General features: G+C 41.3%; 1 protein-coding gene across 2 annotated transcripts in view; it reads left to right on the forward strand.

The window, feature by feature from the left end:
• The window catches only part of erp44 (endoplasmic reticulum protein 44), a 78,607-nt gene that overhangs the window by 40,194 nt on the left and 16,808 nt on the right, over positions 1–21,605 (forward strand). For both annotated transcript variants that reach the window (XM_073054276.1, XM_073054277.1), the window contains exons 5-6: positions 6,550–6,734; positions 10,689–10,804. In XM_073054276.1, the coding sequence (XP_072910377.1) occupies positions 6,550–6,734; positions 10,689–10,804 (301 nt within the window). The remainder of the gene's footprint in view (positions 1–6,549; positions 6,735–10,688; positions 10,805–21,605) is intronic.

Consider the following 21,605-nt stretch of genomic DNA (forward strand, 5'->3'; position numbering starts at 1 on the left):
CAAAACTCAATCTAAAACGCAGGTACATTAATAATCACTCAGAAATAAGCTCTTTCGTTGTCTAGGGTATAATACTGAGTCCAATTGGAAATATAAAGAGTCACTCTGAAGTCTGCAGGCTTTTCTCTTTTGGTTTCACGTGTTGGAGAGAGAGAGAGATAAAACGGAAAAACTTGCCGTTTACATCCGTGGAATCAGGGGAGCGATCTTCCCCGTTGTTAGTTAAAAGCGATCTTCCGTTGGTTCCAGCCACAAACCCCGCATTCGGAATTTAACGCACGTGGCTTATTTCAAAATGGCTTCCCGTTCCCACGGGAAGCGTTATCGTGCTTCTTGGTGTCTCCTTGGTGCGTCTGAGGGTCGTCCTCTTTCAGACCCTTCTTTATACTGCCTCACGGGATCTCAGGTGTCAATCAGGTTGCAGGTGATGCAATCTCTCTCTCAACCAGCCCACTTTGCCCGAGGGCTTTACAATGTCCCTGCGAGTTGGCACGTCTGCAGTTCCCAGGTGTCTCCTGAGAACAATGCCACAGTCACCAGCTTTTGTCCCAGTGGAATGTCTTTCCATTTCCTGTGTCCATTCAGCCTGTCTCTCTCTCTCTCTTGGGTCATTGACCCCCCTTTCACTAGGACTCTTGCAATTCTCACAAAGGAGGGGGCTGGTATCATAACACTCTGGAAGACTGGGAAATTGCAAATGACTCCTCAAGAACAGAGAGAGGCAGAAGAAAGGAAACTATAGACCATTTAGTCTGACCTCAGTGATTGGAAAGATGTTGGAGTCGATTGTTTAGGATGTGGTTTCGGGTACTTAGAGGCACAAGATAAAATAGGCCAAAGTCAGCAAATCTGGGAAAATGTTGCCTGACAAACCTTTTGGAATTTTTGAAGAAATAACAAGCAGGATAGACAGAGGGGAATCATTGTATGTTGTGTTCTTGGATTTTCATAAGGCCTTTGACAAGGCGCCACACATGAGGCTGCTAACCAGTTGTGAGCCCATGGTGTTACAGGAAAGGTACTAGCATGGGTAAAGCAGTGACTGACTGGCAGGAAGCAGAGAGTGGGAATAAAGGGAGCCTTTTCTGGTTGGCTGTCAGTGAGTAGTGGTGCCCCACAGGGATTTGAGTTGGGACCAGTTCTTTTTATGTTATATGTCAGTGACTTGGATGATGGAATTGATAGCTTTGTTACAAAGTTTGCAGACAGTAGGAAAATAGGTAGAGGAGCAAGTATTTTTGAGGAAGCTACAGAAGGACTTAGACTGATTAGGAGAATAGGCAAAGAAGTGGCAGTTGGAATAGTGTCAGGAAGTGTAGTGTCATACACTTCGGTAGAAGAAATGAAAGGGTTGACTATTTTCTAAATGGAGAGAAAATACAAAAAATCTTATGTGCAAAGGGACTTGGGAGTCCTTGTTCAGGATACTCTACAGTTTAATTTACAGGTTGAGTTAGTGGTGGGGAAGGCAAATTCAATGTTTGTATTCGTTTCAAGAAGACTGGAATATAAACACATGAATGTAATGTTGAGCCCTTCTCAAACACTGGTGAGGCCTCACTTGGGGTATTGAGAATAGTCTTGGGCCCCTTAAATGATGTGCTGACACTAGAGAGGTTTCAAAGGAGGTTAACAAAAATGATTCTAGGATTGAAAGGCTTGTCATATGAAGAGTGATAGCTCTGGGCCTGTATTCATTGGAATTCAGAAGAGTGAGGGGTGACCTCAATGAAACCTATTGAATGTTGAAAGGCCTCGATAGAATGGATGTGGAGAGGATGTTTCCTATGGTGGGAGAGTCTAAGACTGGAGGACGCAGCCTCAGAATAGAGTGATGTCCTTTTAGAATGGAGATGAAGATGAATTTCTTTAGCCAGAGACAGGTGAATCTGTGGAATTTGATACCACAGGTGGCTGTGGAGGCCAAGTCTTTACATATATTTGAGGCAGAGGTTGATGGATTCTTGATTGATCAAGACTTGAAGCATAAAGGGAGAAGGCAGGAGATTGGGTCTCAGGGGAAAATGTATCAGCCATGATGAAATGGCCAAGCAGACTTAATGGGCTAAGTGGCCTAATTGTGCTCCCATTATAGAAAACTCTGAAGATTAATTTTCTTGTGGCCATACACAGTAAATCGAAGAAACACAATCAAATCAGTGAAAGACTGCACCCAACAGGTGGGACAAACAATCAACGTGCAAAAGACAATAAACTGTGCACATACAATAGAAAATAATAAACAAACAAAACATGAGGTGAAGAGTATGATGAGAAGTGTATGAAACACTCCACAAATGCTTAATAGCAGTTAAGAGCTATTTTAATTGCCTGCCTGGATTTTGCATTCTGAATATTTTCAGATTATATTTAAACTTGTCTGTTTATAAAAAAAAATGTTAACTACCAATTGTGCTGTCAAACTGTGTAATAGTTTATTAACTGCAGACAAGTCCAATGCAGATGCAATTTGGAAAAAAAATTGTTTATTAGGCCTGGATTTAAAGTGTATATATTTCACTCAGCATTTCAATTGAATTGACTTTATTCTTTACGTCTTTCACATGAGGAGTAAAAATCTTTACATTACGTCTAAATATGCAATGTGCAATTTATAGTAATTTGTAATACAACAGGACACTCAATATAGCATAGAAATACAATTGTATCAGCGTGAATTAAGCAGTCTGATGGTCTGGTGGAAGAAGCTGTCCCAGAGCCTGTTGGTCCTGTCTTTTATGCTGCGGTACCATTTCATAGAAACAGAAAGCCTACAGCACAATACAGGCCCTTCGACCCACAAAGTTGTGCAGAACACGTCCCTACCTTAGAAATTACTAGGCTTACCTATAGTCCTCTACGGATAAGCTCCATGTACCTATCCAAAAGCCTTTTAAAAGACCATATCGTATCCGCCTCCACCACTGTTACCGGCAGCCCATTCCACATACTCACCACTCTCTGAGTAAAAAAAAAACTTACCCCTGACCTACTCCCCAGCACCTTAAACCTGTGTCCTCTTGGGGCAACCATTTCAGCACTGGGAAAAAGCCTCTGACTATCCACACGATCAATGCGACTCATTAACTTGTACACTTCTGTCAGGTCACCTCTCATCCTCCTTTGCTCCAAGGAGAAAAGGCCGAGTTCACTCAACCTATTCTCATAAGGCATGCACTCCAATCCAGGCAAAATCCTTGTAAATCTCTGTACCCTTTCTTTGGTTTCCACATCCTTCCTGTAGTGAGGCGACCAGAAATAAGCACAGTATTCCAAGTGGGGTCTGACCAGGGTCCTACATAGCTGCAACATTACCTCTCGGCTCCTAAATTCAGTTTCACGATTGATGAAGGCCAATACACCATACGCCTTCTTAACCACAGAGTCAACCAGAGCAACTGCTTTGAGCATCCTATGGACTCGGACCCCAAGATCCCTCTGATCCTCCATACTGCCAAGAGTCTTACCATTAATACTATATTCTGCCATCATATTTGACCAACCAAAATGAACCACTTCACACTAATCTGGGTTGAACTCCATCTGCCACTTCTCAGCCCAGTTTTGCATCCTATCAATGTCCTGCTGTAACCTCTGACAGCCCTCCACACTAACCACAACACCTCCAACCTTTGTGTCATCAGCAAACTTACTAACCCATCCCTCCACTTCCTCATCCAGGTCATTTACAAAAATCACAGAGTAAGGGTCCCAGAGCACTCCACTGGTGACCGACCTCCATGCAGAATATGACCCATCTACAACCACACTTTGCCTTCTGTGGGCAAGCCAGTTCTGGATCCACAAAGCAACATCCACTTGGATCCCATGCCTCCTTACTTTCTCAATAAGCCTTGCATGGGGTACCTTATCAAATGCCTTGCTGAAATCCATATACACTACATCTACTGCTCTTCCTTCATCAATGTGTTTAGTCACATCCTCAAAAAATTCAGTCAGGCTCATAAGGCATGACCTGCCCTTTACAAAGCCATGCTGACTACTCCTGATCATATTATCTCTCCAAATGTTCATAAATCCTGCCTCTCAGGATCTTCTCCATCAACACCAACCACTGAGGTAAGACTCACTGGTCTATAATTTCTTGGACTATCTCTACTCCCTTTCTTGAATAAAGAAGCAACATCCACAACCCTCCAATCCTCAGGAACCTCTCTTGACCCCATTGATAATGCAACGATCATCGCCAGAGGCTCAGCAATCTCCTTCCTCGTCTCCCACAGTAGCCTGGGTACATTTCATCCAGTTCCAGCAACTTATCCAACTTGATGCTTTCCAAAAGTTCCAGCACATACTCTTTCTTAATATCTACATGCTCAAGCTTTTTAGTCTGCTGCAAGTCATCACTATAATCACTAAGATCCTTTTCCATAGTGAATACTGAAATAAAGTATTCATTAAGTACCTCTGCTATTTCCTCCGGTTCCATACACACTTTCCTACTGTCACATTTGATAGGTCCTATTCTTTCACATCTTACCCTGTTGCTCATCACATACTTGTAGAATGCCTTGGGGTTTTCCTTAATTCTGCCCGCCAAGGCCTTAGCATGGCCCCTTCTGGCTCTCCTAATTTCCTCCTTAAGCTCCTTCCTAGTAGCCTTATAATCTTCTAGATCTCTAACATTACCTAGCTCTCTGAACCCTTTGTAAGCTTCTTGACTAGATTTATTACAGCCTTTGTACACCACAGTTCCTGTACCCTACCATAACTTCCCTGTCTCATTGGAACGTACCTATACAGAGCTTTACACAAATATCCCCTAATATTCGCCACATTTCTTTTGTACTTTTTCCTGAGAACATCTGTTTCCAATTTAAGCCTCCCATTTCCTGCCTGATAGCCTCATAATTCCCCTTACTCCAATTAAACACTTTTCTAACTCATCTGTTCCTATCTCTCTCTAATGCTATTGTAAAGGAGATAGAATTATGATCACCATCTCCAAAATGCTCTCCCACTGAGAGATCTGACACCTGACCAGGGTTCATTTCCCAATACCAAATCAAGTACAGCCTCTCCTCTTTTAGGCTTATCTACATACTGTGTCAGGAAACCTTCCTGAACACACCTAACAAACCTCACCCCACCTAAACCTCTCACTCTAGGGAGATGCCAATCGATATTTGGGAAATTAAAATCTCCCATCACGACAACTCTGTTTCTGTTTCCCGGATGGTAGCAGCTGGAACAGTTTGTGGTTGGGGTGACTTAGGTCCCCAATGATCCTTTTGGGCCCTTTTTGTGCACCTGTCTCTGTAAGTGTCCAGAATAGTGGGAAGTTCACATCTACAGATGCGCTGGGCCATCCACATCACTCTGCAGAGCCCTGCAATTGAGGGAAGTACAGATCCAGTACCAGGCAGTAATGCAGCCAGTCAGGAGGTTCTCAATTGTGCCCCTGCAGAAAGTCCTTTGGATTTGGGGACCCATACCAAACTTCTTCAACCGTCTGAGGTGAAAGAGATGCTGTTGTGCTTTCTTCATCACACAACCAGTACATACAAACCACATGGGATCCTCTGTGTATGCTGAGGAACTTAAAAGCTGTTCACACTTTCAACCCCTGATCCATTGATGTCAGTAGGGGTTAGCCTGTCTCCATTCTTCCTGTAGTCCACAACCAGTTCCTTTGTTTTTGTGACATTGAGGAAGAGGTTGTTTTCTTGACACCACTGTGTTTGGGTGGTGACTACTTCTTTGTATGCTGCCTCAGTATTATTTGAGATAAGGCCAATCAATGTAGTATTGTCAGCAAATTTAATTAGCAGATTGGAGCTATGGCTGGTGACACAGTCATGGGTGTACAGAGAGTAAAGGAGGGAGCTTAGGATACAGACCTGAGGGGCTCCTGTGTTGAGGGTTGGAGGTGAGGGAGCCCACTCTTACCACCTGCCGGCGATACGACAGGAAATCCAGGATCCAGCTGCACAAGGCAGGGTCAAGGCCAAGTGTCTGAGCTTCTTGTCAAGCTTGGAAGGAATTATAGTATTGAATGCTGAACTGTAGTCTAAGAACAGCATTCTCTCACAAGCATACTTCTTCTCCAGTTGTGTAAGGATGTTGTGTAGAGCTGTGGATATTGTGTCATCTGTCAATCTGTTCTGATGGTATGCAAATTGTAGGGGGTCCAGTGTGGGAGGCAGCATGCTGCAGATGGAGTCCTTAACCAGCCTCTCAAAGCATTTGCTTATTCTTGAGGTGAGTGTGGCAGGACTCCATGTTACCTTGGTCATACTTGGTACAGGGACAATGGTGGATAATTTGAAGCAGAAGGGCACTCTACACTGGGATAAGGAGAGATAAAAAATATCATTAAACACACCTTAGCATTTAATAAAAATTAGAGCCTCTTAGTTCCTTTGAACATAATGGTTTTGTGTCTGAGAAGCAGGTTGTTGTGAAACTAGATGGGCAGAAAGGGTCACCATGAATGTGGTGATTTAAGGGTCCTGTTTTTGTGCTGTACCCGTACCTGCAATCGTGGCCCTACGATTAACTCTGAATTTCTTTGGTTCCTTTCTACAGCGGATATAGCACAAAGATATCGAATAAGTAAGTACCCCACATTGAAACTATTCCGGAATGGAATGATGATGAAGAGAGAATACAGAGGTCAAAGGTCGGTGAGCGCTCTTGCAGATTTCGTCAAGCAACAGAAAAATGATCCTGTCCAAGAAATTCTCAATCTGAATGAATTGGAAACACTTGACGTAAGTTTTAATATATTCCACAAGTTCAGACAATTTGCCATTTAATTTCAAAACTAAAGTTTCCTAGGGCTAGTACTTCTGGTGAAGATGCTCCTCAGTGTTGGGGAAAACCAGTGTTTAGTTAAGTTATTTACCCTTCAAAATTGGATAATGGAGGTAGTTGCAAGTATTGAATTAGAGCTTTTCACAGGCTTGAAATGAAAACCCAATCTAGCTACAGTCAACTTAAATCTATGTACTTAGTGTTTTTCTTTCCCTTATTGGACATGATCTGGAGAGATTTGTGGGACATCTCGAAGTCGCTGAGCCAGACTAACATTCCTAGTCCAAATATACTCTTGTGCAGATGTACTTGCCTTGCCAAGACAAGCTTAACAAAAGAGAACAAATATAGTTTTGTATTTATGGTTCAGTTATTTGCCCCTCCATCCCCATTAGGAAGTGTTATTCAGTGGAGGCAGAGGTTTTGCAATGAAGTTGGTTGAGACTACAACTAGGGGTCACAGGTCAAGGGTGAAAGGTGAAATGCTTGAACATGAGTGGGAACTTCACTCAGAGGGTAGTAAGTGAGGAATGAGCTGCCAGTGGAAGTGGTAGATGCAGGTTTGATTTCAATGTTTAAAAGAAATTTGGATAGGTACATGGATGGGAGGGGTAAAGGGGGCTATGGTCTGGGCACTGGTCCAGGGGACTAGGCAGAATAATGGTTTGGCATGGACTAGATGGGCCAAAGGGTTTGTTTCTATGCTATAGTGTTCTATGACTCAAAGTTAAACAATTGAGACTGCACTGTTGTATTCTTAACCCTAAATGAAGCTAGTGATGTCACTCCAGCAAAGTAAGGGGAAAGGGCTGGCTCAGGAAATGTTTCAAAACAAAATATTGTAAGTCATCAAATCTTTGTGACTAAATCCCAGCCTTGGAAATAAACAACCAAAGGTTTAGTTATTTTGTTTCCAACCCAAACTGGAAATGAAACCCTGGGGCTATATTCATTGCAATACAGAAGATTGAGTGGATTTTATAGAAGCAGATAAAATTATGAAAGGATAGATAAGTTGGTTCTACTGGTAAAGACTAGAAGTAGAGGACATAGCCTCAAGATTCAGGGAATAGTTTTAGGATGGAGATGATGAGAAACTACTTTTCCAAAAGAGGAGTGAATCTGTGAAATTCTCTACCCTTGGAAACAGTGGAGGTTACTTCATTAAGTATATTTAAGGCTGATTTTTACATAGCAGGCGATTAAGGCAGGTAGGTAGAGTTGAATTCATGGTCAGGTCAGCCATGATCTTATTGAATGGAAGAGTAGCCCCAACAGATATTCTTGCTCCTATTTCTTATATTCTTATAATTTGAGAAATTGATCCAACATAGTTGAGTCTTGTTGGGCCCTGGTTGCAATGCGTATTTCGTTCTTTGCAGATTTTGGAAATGCTGTGGATTGGGCTTGGCCAGCAAAGCATCACAAAAGGAGGAATGAATGTTGGCGGCATGGTAGCATTGCCAATCGGGCTAGTACTTTTCATTGCATCTTTAAAGCTACAGTGTGAAACAGGCCCTACTGGCCCTATGAGCTGCAATGCCCAATAACCCACTGCCTTATCACAGAACAATTTATAATGGCCAATTAACCTACTAACTGATGCATCTTTGGACTGTGCGAGGAAACCCACCCAGTCATGGGGAGAGCATATAAACTCCTTACAGTCAGCGCTGGAATTAAACTCCCAAGCTCTGAGGCCTTGAGCTGTAAAAGCGTCATGCTAACCACTATGCTACAGTGAACTTAATATGTTTTTTTTTTGAGAGCTTGTACTGCAGCATTCTCAGCTTCTCATCTCTAGCAACTGTGTAGATGAGATTTAAAATAGTATTATTTCTGGTCACTCATGGCCATGCCACAGCAGCCACCTTACTCCCCAAACCCCCACCAAAGAACTTGCAAAGACAAATTACCTTCAAATACATTTCTAAGGGGAATGCATTTAAATGTCAAGAAAAGATGACTAGGTAATAATTGATCTTTACCCATGTCTTGTGATGCAAATGTTGCCAGTCCATGCCAGGATACTGCCAAGTTCTTAGTATGTATGTGCTAGCTTCTTCATTTTGGGGTGTTTTCTTGTCTCCTGGACATCGCATTAGTGGAAACTTATATTTCTTGATTTCATCAAAGTGAGTAAAATTGGCTAAACAACAACACACACAAAATGCTGGTAGAACACAGCAGGCTAGGCAGCATCTATAGGGAGAAGCGCTGTCGACGTTTCGGGCCGAGACCCTTCGTCAATGCTGGTTTTATGGTGGTGGTCATTGGGGAAAAATTGGTCATCTCTTGCTTCTCAGACTGAGGTATTTGCAAGGACTTTGATAACAAAATTGATACTTGTGTGCTGGTCTCTGCCATTATGAAAAATGAGGTGGTTTTAAGAATCTTTATCCATTAGTCACATTATTGTACTTTGTTATTCAATGTCACATAACAATTTTTGTGCTTCATTTGCTGTGGGATCCTTTGGCTATGTCTATTGCATGTTTCTGCTTCAGAAAAAATAGCCCCAGTTTGTCCAACTCCTTTTATTCTCTAATCCAGACAGCATCCTGTTTACCCCTTCTGTACCCTCTCCAAAGCCTTCATATCCTTCATGTATGGAGTAACTAAAAATGCATACAATACTCCCAGTGTAGCGTGAGCATTTTATACAACTGACTCCTGTGCTCAATGAAGGCAAGCATGCCATATGCTACCTTTAATGCTAAATACTTGTGTTGCTGCTTTCAGGAAGCAATGGACTTGGATCCAAAGATCCCTTTGTACATTAAAGCTGCTAAGGATCCTGCTATTGACCTCTCAATTCTGCTTTTTACTTCCCCTGCATTTGACCTCTCAAAGTGCTTCACCTCACACATGCCTGTATTAAACTACGTGTCATTTTTCTGCCCATTTCTGGAGCTGATGTGTATTCTGTTGTATACTGTGGTGGAGTTGCAGGTGATGATAGGCATATGCCAATCTCCAAGTTTGCTGTCCAGCCCATCTACATTTTCATACAAGTCATTTCTTTGTATTGCAAATCTTAGTACTGACCGTGCGGAACAGATTTTTGGCCAAAACGACACCCTTCCACCACTAATCTCTGTATTCAGAAATGGCTTGCCCATAGAACACTAGCTACCAAGTCACTGAATCCCATACATCATAAGCCTCCAGATTAGCCCACCAAGAGGGATCATGCCAAATGTCTTGCTGTGCTGAATAGTGGGCCATTATAATTCTGCTTCTGCTGGCTCGCCATACTACATGTATGCCCAACCTGGCAATATCATCTGTTCTGATTTGATGCCATTTAATATGATAGTGTCAAGTAATATGGAGAGTAATATTCTAGATCACTTCAAATGGCAAATAGGACTCCATTCTTCTGGCTTTGGACTTGCACACGTCAGACTAGCTAATGACACCAGGTTTTCTTTTCTGAAGGAACTGAGCTTTTAAAAGAAATCTGGTAGCTTTTTTATTCAGTTTATGCAGCTAAATATTTTTATATTAATTAAGTAACAATCTGAATTACCTATTGTTGGGGTGGGATTCAAAGTGTGCTTTTGTTCATCTAGGCCTCGGGTGAACTGATAGCTAACTTGGAGCAATATCAGTGCTGACCTATTATGTCTTAGCATTTTTGGGGGATGCTAAGTAAGAATGGTGGTTCCAGTGGAGTGAGTTTGGCAAATCTGCAAGATTTATATTCTTGCACAAAAAGATCCTACGGAAATTAACATGAATTTGATCTCAAATTCCCAATTATTATGCAAGCTTAGTTATTTTGCAAAATAAGCATTTGACTTCTAGAATCTATTTACCTGAGTTGTGAATCTTTTTTTGATCCACTCCCTTTAAAATAGTACCAAGTTTTTCAACTTGTATATTTATTTGGCTGTTATATTTTACAGCGCAGCAAGCGAAACATCATTGGATTTTTTGAGCAAAGAGATTCAGACAACTACAGAGTTTTTGAGAGAGTGTCCAATATGTTGCGTGATGATTGCGTCTTTTTGGCCGCATTTGGGTAAGAATTGGTTAAATATTCCAATAATTGTCTTCTTTTTGAGGATTGGAGGAAACTGTCCATTTGTCCTATTTATTTCCTGGTCTGCTTAGCTTTAGTTGTTACTCATTTGACCTGTGTCAAAGGTTCTCTTTCACCTGCGACTTGAGGTGCCTGAGTTGCTCAGCTGGAGCATTTTACTGCTTACTCCCTGTGTGTGAGCAGCTCTGATCTTCAACTTCGTCGATAGCATGCTACAAATTTAGTGCATCATTTTAAGATTCACTATGCTGAAACTTTGTGTATTTTGGTTTATGAAATAACAAGGGAAATGGTGTTTTTATTTTACATTGCCACATTGTATGCATTAACTCAAAGAATCTATTTGATACACAGAAAATAAGTTATTCCTTCATAGCTTAAATCAATCAGTCAATGTTGGGTGAAATTCCAAATATCTGGTTGTGTGAAAATTATACAGGAAAATTATGTGAATTACAGGTGGTGTTGGGATCAATGTCACTCTGATCATATATGCTTTAAAAAAGATGTGGCTGAAATCACAGTTTCAGCATTTGTGACTCAAATAAAAACTTGCATGTCCTCAGATTAATCAGCTCCTCACATGGACACAGTGGGAATTGTGACAACTAATAATACTCTTCCTGAACTGCTAATTAAGTGTTGTTTGCAGCTGTTGTACATTTATCAGGAACAATAATTGGGCTGGTTATGTCAGGAAAATAACTTGACTAATATGTAATCCAGCAATATACAATGTGAATTTGCATAGGATTTGCTAGCTTGTGTCACAAGAAATTGTGCTTGATCAGACGTGTTTTAAGAGACACGGTCTCTATTTAAAAATCAGCTTCACTCCACAAACACTGGTATCCATGTCAATGCAACTCTGTTATTTGTATTACGTATAATTTTAAAAACACTTCCATACCATTTAATGTAAATTGTATAACTAAGTAGGAACTGTAGGGCACAAAATTTGAAGAATCAATTTGTATTTCTAAACTTGTATACCTTGTGGGGGAGGGGAGTCCGTAATGATGCAGGAGTACCTTGGCTCGTTCCACCCTCCCAGTGCTGATAACCTGAATAAATAGTGTTTCTAGTAGCACTGTTTTCTTGGAAATGTAAATAATGCAAAACAAATATTAGAACATAGAGCACAGAATAGTACAGCACTGGACAGACCATTCAGTCCACAAAGATGTGCCAAATCAGCTGAAAAGCAAATCAAAAACACCCAAATACTGATCCCTCTTACCTACACCATTTCCATATTGCTACATCTTTCTTACATTCATGTGCCTATCCAAACATCTCTTAAAAGCTTCTAATGTATTTGCCACTCCCACCATAACTGACTGTACATTCCAGGCATCCGCGACTGAGAGAAAAACATACTACTCACCTCCCACTTGAACCTACCCCCTCTCACCTTCAATGCATGCACTCTGGTATTGGACCTTTCAACCTTGGGAAACAAATACTTTCTGTCCAATCTGTCTATCAATGGCTCTCATAATCTTGTAAACCTCCAGCAGATCTCCCCCAGGCACCAGTGCTCCAGAGAAAACAACCCAAGTTTATCCAGCCTCTTGTGATAGCACGTGCCCTCCAAACCAGGCAGCATCCTGGTAAACCTCTTCAGCACCCTCTCCAAAGCCTCAACATCCTTGCTATAGTGGGGCAACCAGAACTGTATGCAATACTCCAGACGTGACTTAACCAGAGTTCTATAAAGTTGCAACATAACCTCATGACATTTGAACTCAATGTCTCAACTAATAAAAGCAACCATTCTATAAGCCACCTTAACCTGTGCAGCCACTTTCAAGGAGCTATGAACCTGGATCCCAAGATCTCTCTGCTCATCAACACTGTTAAGGATCTTGCCCATAACAGTGTACTGTCTTCTTGCATTTGCCCTACCGAGGTGCAACACCTCACATTTTATCTGGGTTAAACTCCATCTGACAATTCTCTGCTGGTACTTGCAACTGATCTATATCGTGCTGTATTCTTTGCCAGTCTTTACACTGTCCACAACTCCAATAATCTTGGTATCATCTGCAAATTTACTAACCCACCCATCTACATTTCAGTCCAGATCTTTTATCTACATTGCAAACAGCAGAGGTCCCAGCGCAAGTCCCTGCAGAACTCTATTAATTGCAGACCTCCAGCTCAACCACTACTGCCTTCTATGTGCTTGCTGGTTCTGAATGCAAACAGCCAATTCACCATGGACCCCATGCATCTTAATCTAGTGGATTAGCCTCCCATGATGGACTTTGTCAAATGCCTTACTAAAAATCCACGTGGACAACATCCACTGCCCTACCCTCATCAATCTCTCTCATCATCTTGTCAAAAAACTCAGATCTTTAAGTTGGTAGGGCGCAAACTGCCATGCACAGAGCCATGTTGGCTCTCCCTGATGCTCATATATCCTATTGCTAAGAATTTTCTTCAGCAATTTCCCTACAACTTACATGAAACTGGTTTATAGTTCCCAAGATTTCCCATTGTTTCTTAAGTAGAGGTACAGCATTAGCCACTTGCTATTCCTCCGGAACCTCACCTGTAGCTAGAGAGAACACAAAAATACTGGGTCAAGGGCCCAGCACTCTTGTCCCTTGCCTCCCTCAGTAACCTGAGGTAAATCCCACCAGTCCCTGGAGACCTGTCCACATTAATACTTACTTAGTAGGAGGCTCAACACTTCCTCCTCCTTGACCTCTAAATGCTCTAACATATTTAATACACTCAGCACTGAACTCGTGGTCTTCCATGTCCTTTTCCTAGGTAAATGCTGAAGCAAGGTAGTCCAAGTATCTCACTCACGTTCTCTTCATTCAAACAAATGTTCCCAGCCTTTATTGTTAAGTAGTCCCACCCTCTCCCTAGTTGTCTTCTTGCTCTTGATGTATGTATAGAATGCCTTGGGATTCACCTTGATCCACTTGCCAAGGACTTTTCATGGTCCCTCCTGCCTTTCCTAATTCCCTCCTTTATACTCATGTGCTTCATTGATCCTAACTTCCAAAGCTTTGCATACTTTTCCTTTTTCTTCTTGACCAAATTCATCACCTCGCTGGACATCCAACGATCTCTCATCTTTCCATCCCTGTCCTTCCTTCTAACAGGAGCATGTTTTTCCTGTACTCTGCAATTGATCTTTAAACACCCTCCACATGTCTGATGTGGACTGGCCAGAAAAAAAGTCTTCCCAATTAACAATTCTTGGTTTCTGCCCAATTTGCCTTACTCCAATTTAAGACTCTCTCACAAGGACCATATCTATCCTTATTTATAACTATCCTGAAAGTTAAGGATTTGTGGTCACTGCTCCCTAACTGCTCACCCACTGAAAGGTCAGTCACCTGGCCAAGCTCATTACCCTACACCAGCTCTTGTTGGACTATTCACATATTGATTTAAGTAACCTTCCTGGATACACTAAACAAATTCTGCCCCATATAAACCCCTTACAATAAGGATGTCTCAGTTTTTATTATGGAATTTGAAATCCCACCCATGACAACAACCCTATTATTTTTGCACCTTTCTTTAATCTGATTACAGATGCTCCTCAGTGTCCCAGTGGCTATTGGGGGGTGGGGTTCTGTAGTACAATCCTATCAGTTTGATTGCTCCCTTCCTATTCATGAAGAAGAAAGCCCTTAACTCCGAGTGGAGTCATTGGGACGCTGTCGTGACGGTGTTTTTTTTTACCAGGCTTTCTTATTTTTATGAGGCTGAGTTGCTAGCTCGACGCTCAACCCAGCACAGATGGAAAGTGTGCTAGGGAGCCGGCTGGATTCGAACCGAGAGCCTTCGCTCCAAAGTCAGCCATCCTATTCATGAGCTCCACCCAAATGGACTCTTGTGTCTGACCCCTCCATTAAGTCTCCCCTGAATGCAGCTGTGATATTGTCCATGATTATTAGTGCAGCTCTCTTCTCCCCCCGCCCCCATCTCCTTAATGTTTTCAAAAACTTTGAAAACCTGGTACATTAATCACCCTATCCTGCCTCTCTCTCAACCAAGTTTTGGTAATAGCTACAACATCATTTACTGATCCATGCTCTTAAGTTCATCACCTTTACCCATAATACTCCTAGCATTAAAATATACACACTTCAAACTATTTGACCCATCATGTCTGTTATTTCAGTTTTGCCTTTTAATACTTTTCCTGACATCTACCTTCTGGCCCAATCCTTCACTTACTGACCTGGAGCTCTGTTATCCAGCCCCCTGCAAAACTAGTTTAAACTCTCCTGGGTAGCTTCAACAAACCTCCCGGCCTAGATATTGGCTCCACTCCTGTTTAGGTGCAACCCATCCCTCTTGTCACTCATTCATCCGTTCATTCATATTCCCTCCTTGCTCTTTTCAGATTTATTCTGGGTAACTGTTAATCTATCAGTCGGTATGGATAGAACTGCATTGCTTCAAAATCATATGAAAATGGAAACTCCAAGAGGCTGTTTGGACCTTTATGTCTGCTTTGCCAATCAACAAGATCCCGGCTGTTCTTTTGTGTGAATGCCAGTTTCTTGTATTAACCCCATTTCCCTTGATTCCCCCTAAAGCATCAATAACGGTGTAGAGTTAGACAATTATTTTGTATTTTGTATTAGGAAGAGCTAAGGCCAATTGCTGGAAATACCAGTAACCTTCTATAGTAAACTCGCTAAGAATTTTTGAACTAGATATTAACAGAATTGAGGTTTATGGAAGAAGTTCCACATCACTCTGCTAATGGCACTGCCTATAGTGGATTGAAATTAGGGAAATTTGTGAGAATCAGAAGTTGGCTTCTGGAAGATCAACTTGGTGAAAGATGGTCTGCCTGAGATTTGGCCTTTTTGGTGCAAGGAGATTTCATCAAATCTGATGCTGCAAACATGCTGCTGACCGGCATGCTCTGAAGTGCAGGAATATCCATTGAGAGCCACAATGAAGTTTGATCCAGCGACTACAGAGGCTGTGAAGGAATACACCGTTGGGTATTTGAGGGTAATAACCTCTCAAACATTTCACTGATGCAGTGTTTAAGAATGAAACATTAGTGACATTGACATATTGTAAGGGCATATATTGAAGTGCTTTATGTGAATAAAGGTAATAGCATGCCCATTGTTTACTGGACCAATTATGAATAATATTTACTTTTAGAGAAAAATCTGTTTGAAGGACCACTGATTATTACATGTTTGATAAGCAGGTTCCAGCTTACTGAATACTCGGTGTACTTTGTCTTCAAACACAATCTGGTGTAAATTTTGATAAATAAATGCAGCTTTCAGTTACAAGTACATCCTGTTCCAAACTTGATAATGAATCAAAGAGCCAGCACAAACACAAAAACCTTCAGCTTTTTGTAGATTTTCTTGGAAGGTTGCAAGGTTTTCTTCGAGCCCATCAGCCTTCTAAACTGAAGTTAATATAAATCTTCCAAGTTGCCCCCATAATTTAATCCTCAACATCCTGATATAGTAGAATTTTGCCAACTTCATTAATGCAGGGATATATCTCAACTGCTGTCTTACTGCCATGTTTAAGGCAAGGTGTTGTGGGATGCTGTTTGACCAACAAGTAGAAAATATTGGAAATCTTGTGTTGGGCAGCATGTTAAGTGAAACGGTTAAAGATCAAGAACCTCGGAAAATGTTAAAGATGAGAGAGAAAACTTGGAACAAAGCCTGGAAATGAGTTGGCAGGGGAAAAAAAAAACAAGTTTGCAGTAGTTTGGAAGGAGGGATAGGATAAATGACAGACAATTCCACTGTTACAATGTACTTGAGTAATCGAGTAAAGCACAAGTACATTTAGGGTGATTGAATGGGTTAGGGAATCACATGGAAGTGTTGTTACTCCACTGGGAGACAAAGGTATTGTGCTTTGTAACTCCAAAACGTAAAACTAATGGAAAGGAAAACACAGAGCCAGGAATAACACTTATTCTCTTACTTTAATTTTTGCTTTAAGTTAAGTGCACATATGATGTGGCATGATGACGTATGCCATTCATGTACTTTTACATATAACCCAAATTAAATTATTTATTAGAACAAGAATGCTTGAATGATATGTTTATAATATTGCTCAAATATTACTGAAATATTAAATACAGGCAGTCCCCAGGTTACGAACGAGTTCCGTTCCTGAGTCCATCTTTAAGTCGGATTTGTATGTAAGCCAGAACAGGTACATCCGGTATTATTCAGCGTCAGTTAGTCAAAAGTTTGTCTTAGTATATAGTATATATTTTACCTTTCTATGCATATAAAACACTTAAGAAACATATATATTTTATTAATTAAACCACTGCATTGCTTAGTAATAATTATAGCTTTCATTGGGGCAGGGCCTTTCACATGCTCCATTGCTCTCATTTTATCCTTTAATGTTGTTCCGATCATTGACTGTAGCCTAAAGCTTTTCCAATGACCGATGGCGTTCCACTTCTTTCCAATCGCTTTATTATTTCCACTTTATTTTCAATGGCAATCGTTTTCCATCAATGGAACAGAAAACTGTGGATTGTATGTTCTATCGCTGAGCAGCAGTGAACCGTCTGATTGGCCTATCAAAGTTCTCTTTAGAAACTAGTTGACTTGATCAGCATTTCTGATCTGGCTATTGTTCACGATCGCACTTTATATAAAAAAATACAGCGGCAGGTCTTGTGCTGCTCAGGGTCCTAAAGACTACCCGCACTGAGAAAGGTTAAATGGGACAAGTGGGGACTGTGCTGACTGGAAAAGGGGATCAGGGTGAATCTTGCTAAGAAATATTTAAGCCAAATACAAAGTTACACATTCAACACAGTGTTAACGGCAGCGACTTAAAATGGAAGATGGCGTCATGATCCAACTTAAAATGGCGGACGGCATTCTCTTCCTTCCGTTCGTAAGTGCGAGTTGTCCGTACGTCGGACGTTGGTAACTCGGAGACTGCCTGTACACAACACTGCTCCCTTCTTGGCTATAAACTTCAATTCGATATAGAATGTATCTCAACATGTATATTTTTACAGTATACCATATAACACTACTACAGAACTGTTACTATCTCTTACTATCTTTCCTTTCAGTTAGTCCTGATGAAGGGTCTTGGCCTGAAACGTGGACAGTGCTTCTCCTTATAGATGCTGCCTGGCCTGCTGTGTTCCACCAGCATTTTGTGTGTGTTGTTTGAATTTCCAGCACCTGCAGATTTCCTCGTGTTTGCTACAGAACTGTTCAAAAGTCTTAGGCACCCTTGATTATTATTTTTAACATGGTTTCAGATGGTATGGCCTCCAGAGCCCTGTTCTCAACAATAAGGCTGTCTGGGATTATCAGGAGTGACAGAGGCAAGTGAGACAAAGTCTGCAGAAGAAATGTGGCCAAGTTCTCTAGCTTGGAACAGCCTACCAGCCAATTTTCTTAACAAAATTGCACAATAATATACCTAGTAGAATTGATCCAGTTTTAAGAACAAAGGGTGGTCACACCAAATATTGATTTGATTTAGTTTTTTACTGTTTACTGCTATTTATAGTATTTTTCCATATTTAGCAATTAATTTCATTGTTTTTGGAAGTATCTTCGCTTTACAGAACTTCTATTTACATGTGCCTAAGACTTTTGCACAGTACTGCATATAGACATCCACAGTAGAGTCAAATTTTAAATTTCATTCAGGGCTAAAAACTAACTGCTGTGGAGGCTTTCTTACTTCTGTGCAATTATGTCTTTCTTGACAAGGGCGATCATTCTGCTTTGCAAGTGAGACTTGTTGCTGTGAAAGAATCTCAGGTTCTGGGGCCTCTTCCATGATGGTTGTAGGAGCTGACTCTGGGACTGCAGGAAGTGGTTCTGAAAGTAGTAGCCACCTTTCTTGTCTAACAATTGACTCCACTCTCAACTGATCGATGTGTTGTCTCCAGATTATATCAGATGCAATCTCTAACTGTATGAGATTGGTCCAGTTCTGTCCCTGATCTTTTAGTGTACCTACTTTTGATAATTTCTGTAGCCCCTTGCCAGAACTGCTTGTCCAGGAGTGAAATATCAAACCTTTTGTGAGGAGCAAACATGAGGAAATCTGCAGATGCTGGAAATTCAAACAACACACACAAAATGCTGGTGGAACACAGCAGGCCAGGCAGCATCTATAAGGAGAAGCACTGTCGACGTTTTGGGCCGAGACCCTTCGTCAGGACTGTGAGGAGCCTTCAGTTTGTCTCAGCTCTTTGTCCTGCATACCCTGAGAATGGGTTTGAAGAGATCCAAGCGTGAGTGCAAGGGACGACCCAGGAACAGCTTAGTGTGCTACATTGCAATATGCAAGGAGGAAATCAAGCTGCTGATTCGGTGTTGGTGCTGACATTCTTTAGGCTGAGGACAAACCTTTCTGCCAAACCATTAGTGGCTAGGTGGTAGAGTGCAGGTGTAATAGTCATTGTCAGGAATGACTGACACCATTTGGCAACAAACTGTTGTCCATTGTCACTAAGTGTTCTGGAACACCAATCTTTCAGAAGAGGCGTTTCAACACATCAATAGTGTGTGAGGCTACAGTGGACATTATTAGGAACATTTCTGGCCTATTGCCACTGTATCCACTACTACCAAGAAATTGTGCTCATGAATGGTCCAGCAAAATCTACATGAATCCTCTGAGCAATGCAGGCAGTTCTCCAAGATGGAGAGGTGACTGTTTCTGGCATCTTCTAGATGTGTTGGCAAACCGAACAATGCATAGCAAGTTGCTCAACCTGCTGATCCTATCCCAGGCAACTAGACAAGACTTCGAGCCAGCACTTTCATTTTGACCACACCTGGATGGCTGGCATGTAGCTTCTCCAATACTTTTGATATCAGCTTCGAATGGTACAACAAGTTTCAATCCCTACATAAAGCAAATCCCAGCAAGGGCAAGTTCATCCCAGCACTGGATAAAAATGTGGGAACTGGAATTTCAGCTGCACATTCCAGACATTTTGGGTTGCCGTGTAATTTGTGCATAATTTTTCTCTGTGGTGGTGAGGGAATGTGATGCAAAGGCTATGGGGCATTCCATAACTCATAGCAGGTGTCATGAGTGCACTTGTGCCATGAGGTGAGGTGTCACAGACAAGCTTCACTGGTCAATGTGGATCATAATGTGTGAGTAGTATCTGACCTCACTATTTCCTTTGCCTTTGCCTTTCTTGAGATTTTGGATTGTTCCTTGTCATCCTTACCAGTAACAGTGGTGCTTGAGCAGCCTGGCTTTTTGCCAGAATGCAGGTGCAGATGCTACTCCAAATATAAGGCTATTTTTATGGTGTTTATGGTGAGAAACACTTTTGGCCCTTCTTTCATCTCCATCTGTAGATAGGCCTCAGCTAAATCCACTTTGCTGAAGTGTTTTCCTCCAGAAAGGATTGCAAAGATATCTTCTATCCCGAGTAGAGGCTATTGATCTGCGTTCAGTACTGGGTTGATGTTGACCTGAAAATCACCACAGATCCTGACAGACCCATTCTTCTGGGCTACTGGGACCACTGGCATTGCCCCGTGGACTTCACTCAACCTAGGAAAGAACTTCTTCAGTCTCTCTGTGATTTAGCTCATTGACTACTTTATCATGGATGGTATAAGGAACCAGAGCAGCTTTGAAAAAATTGGATGTGGAATTTTCATTTAATGCTATTTTACCTGAGTTTTCCACTGTCATCCTTGGACTGTTGCTGTGGCATCATCCAGTACTTTTCTTAATTTGTTTTCAGTTGACTCTTTTGCAGGGGGTGTGGCATGCACATGGTGGATGGATCTCCAACCAAGTTGTAGTTGTCTCAGCCAGTCACATCCCCACAATGCTGGCCCTTCTGGTTTGTAACCACATACAAGCCCGGTGTGGCTTGTTGGATATTGTATTTCACTGTTATGAATGTCATTCCCACACAAGTTATATCTTTTCTCCAATACAAGTTCTTGGTTGGACACCTTCAGGCTTCGGATCAGTATCTTTGAAATGCCATGCAAACTCATTTTGTGGAATGACTGAAACAGCAGAACCATTGTCCAGTTCCATTTTAATTAATTTGCTGTTCACATCTGGTGTAAGCCATATTGCTTGAGTCCTATTAGTTTTCACATTGTAAATCTCAAAACTACTGAGTCCTGTGTCACTCTAATTGCTATCAGATTTTTCATCAACGGCATGCAAGTTGGTGCTCTTTTTGATACTACAATTTTTATCTTTCTATCATGTGCTCTTTGAATGTATCTTACTTTGTTGCATTTTCTCCAAGGTTCACCTTTAAACCTACTGTTTGTCTAATGTACATGAGCCTCTGCCACAACGGTAATGTAATTTGTTCAGCTAGGCTGTTTTTTCCTCTCTTAGACACTGCAGTTCTGTTCATGCTCATTTTCATTCTTGACTGCAACTCAATTGCGTCTCCAGCTGCTGTTTCCATTGACACAACTATTTCAACTGTTTTTTTAAATGTAAGCTGAGTTAGAGTTTGGAGCTGTTTTTGAATGCTTCCTTGCAAGATTCCACTAACTAACTGATCTCCCATTGCATCATTTAGCTAACCACTAAACTGATGATACTCAATCTCTTTAATTTAGTCACAAGCTGAAATCAACTGCCCTTCCTTTTAATACTGCTCATGAAACCTAAAGCATTCTGCAATCAACAATGGTTTCAGTTCTAATTGTTCCGATATTACTTTCATAATATCAAAAAAGCTCATTTCAGCTGGTTTGGTTGTAGCAATCAAACTTCTAAGGAAACTGTCTTTAAACACAAT

The sequence above is a fragment of the Hemitrygon akajei genome, chromosome 8 (genome assembly GCF_048418815.1).
Source record: "Hemitrygon akajei chromosome 8, sHemAka1.3, whole genome shotgun sequence".
Taxonomy (NCBI): domain Eukaryota; kingdom Metazoa; phylum Chordata; class Chondrichthyes; order Myliobatiformes; family Dasyatidae; genus Hemitrygon; species Hemitrygon akajei.